Below are 2,639 nucleotides of genomic sequence, written 5' to 3' on the forward strand. Positions count from 1 at the left end.
TTGGAAAGAACTTACTAATAGAATTAATTCAAATATGATTTGAGCAAGTTAAAGGCCTTGATATGATCAATTCCTTTATTAAGTAATTTTAAAAAAAATTACTAAATCTTTTCAAACCTAAGCACCAAATGATTTGAACTATGATCCTCAATTGTTGAGTGACATTTTTCAAATGAAATGCAAGATCATCATCATATTGAGCATGTTTACTTTATATGTTCATAACTAGAGTGGAAAAGTCCATAACCATCTTAGTAGAACAGCATGTGATAGATTTAATTTTATGCGATATATTAAATGCTATGCATGCTAATCAAATGAGACCTTAATAAAACGAAAAGGATAAAATCCCTCGGTAAATACTGAGTCACATGCCACATATGATTAAGTTGCCTTCCACCATATAGCAAGAAAACCTAGCTACTCTTTTAATCGGAGGCTTGTTGAGCACACTCAAGGCCACACTTTTACACGAGTATGTTTGAGCTATTGGTGGGTCTTACTTAACTAGTTTCATAAAATCTGAATGCTTGGAAACTTGATTATTATGGAAACTAGAGGCAAAGGCTAGGCGAAACATATACGATATGTTTGGGCAATGTGTTGTCACCTAGCTGATTTACGAGTTGTATAGAGATACAATTTATAAGCTCAGTAACCTACCTAATCTACCTATCATGGTTTGTTGAGCACACTCAAGGCCATGACTATGTGGATGGGATCGTAGCCCACTAAGAGAATCCTAGTAGAGAACTCTTGAGGTGATATGAAGGGTTATCATCTTGTAGAAAATAGTGGGAGAACTATTTAAAATTTTAAAACCTTGTTTTAAATAGTTTATGCATGATGTTTACTTATTGCTTTAATTTATCTATTTAGGCATAATTTATATACATGGCTAATAATCTGTCACTGCGTAGCATCTTGGATGCAAACAAACTCACTGGCCGAAACTTCCCCGATTGGTTTCGGAACCTCAAGATCGTCTTGAAACAGGAGAAGAAATCCTATGTCCTTGACACTCCTATTCCACCAGTCCCTGCTACTGATGCTAGTGCTGAGGATAAGGAAGCATATCAACGTCATAAGGATGACGGTGATCAGGCAGCATGTGTGATGCTAGCCAGTATGACCCCTGAGCTCCAAAAGCAACATGAACATATGAATGTCCAATCCATGAGTCTTCACCTTAGAGAACTGTTCGATAAGGAGGGGCGCACTGAGGGATATGAGATCTCTAAAGAACTATTCCGATGCAAGATGGCAGAAGGCAGTTCTATTAGACCCCATGTGCTGAAGATGATTGGACTCATCGAAAGACTTGGACAATTGGGATTAGCAATGGATCATGAGCTAAGTATATACTTAGTTCTACAATCTTTTCTTGATAGCTTTAGTCAGTTCGTGTTAAACTTCCATATCAATTGATTGGAAGCCACTCTTCCCGAACTTTTGAATTGCTAGACACAACAGAGAGGTCCATCAGGAAAGATAAGGAATCATTGCTTCTTGTTTCTTCTTCCAAGGCTTATACGAAGCAACAGAAGAAGAAAGCCCAAAAAGGGAAGAAGGTAAAATCCCAAAATGAGGAGGCCTTGAAGCCTAAGGGAAATGTGAAAAAAGTCAAAGAAAAGGATATTTGCCATCATTGTGGCAAACTTGGACATTGGAGGAGGAACTGCAAGGAGTACCTAGCTACTGTGAGCAAAAAAAAGAAGCTTATTGAAGTTTCTGATTCAGGTACCATTTGCTAAATAATTCTACATTGTCTATTAAAGGTATATGATACCTCAAAGTTGGTTGTCATATGTTTGACATATTGTAGGGACCAAAGATAAAGATAAGTAGGATCTTGGCTAAGGAGGTGACCACATGGATGGACCTAAAGCATTAGATGCCACATTGGATGGTTACATTCCTATTTATATTGACATGTTGGATAATTTATTTAGATGTTTTTGAAACATTAATTATTTGATTGCCATGGGAATGGCTGGTGAAACATTTGTCTTTAGCATTTGGATGTGGAAGCTTATATGTTTCCAGTTTGAATAATTATTTGGAATAATTATGTCATATTTAATTATCCTAGCTTCATGTTTATCCTTGCAATGATATTTGATCAATTATGAAATATGTTCAATTGATCAAACGATTGAATTTTGATTCATATAAAATGGAACTTTCTTAAGAGCAAAACATATAGATGAATGTTCAAGAAAGAAAGCAACTTCATATTACAATATGATTTGGTCCATATCTCTCCAACGTAAAAGCCCATTATGATATTCCAAACCAATATGATTACAAGCATACATTGAGATGTATATACATCATGGGATGTTTAAAAGAGTTTGAATATTATTCTCATAAAAGATCTTGGATTTAGTGGGAGCCCAATGACAATAAAAAGTTTAAAGGGGCCAAATGGCATAACATAGAGTGACGCATGCATATGATGCATACAACATAGTCTAGTTGGAATGGTCCCAAGAAGCAAAAGGGATTATACGTGTATATAAATAAAGTCATATAAATCCTATTATAAAGGGCTCAAATAGGAAGATATTTAGATCGCTAGTTCATGGAACTAATAAAGGGTTCTGAACATTATTAATGTAACAATGGAGCCATAATAG

The 2,639-nt window shown here is 35.4% G+C and overlaps 1 protein-coding gene across 1 annotated transcript; it reads left to right on the top strand.

Moving 5' to 3' along the window:
- Positions 895 to 1,848, top strand: LOC108662814. The gene is made up of 3 exons (XM_018124404.1): positions 895 to 1,357; positions 1,465 to 1,740; positions 1,826 to 1,848. The coding sequence occupies exons 1-3, from the start codon at positions 895 to 897 to the stop codon at positions 1,846 to 1,848; spliced, it is 762 nt and encodes a 253-aa protein (XP_017979893.1).

Source organism: Theobroma cacao, chromosome 7, assembly GCF_000208745.1.
Source record: "Theobroma cacao cultivar B97-61/B2 chromosome 7, Criollo_cocoa_genome_V2, whole genome shotgun sequence".
Classification (NCBI taxonomy): domain Eukaryota; kingdom Viridiplantae; phylum Streptophyta; class Magnoliopsida; order Malvales; family Malvaceae; genus Theobroma; species Theobroma cacao.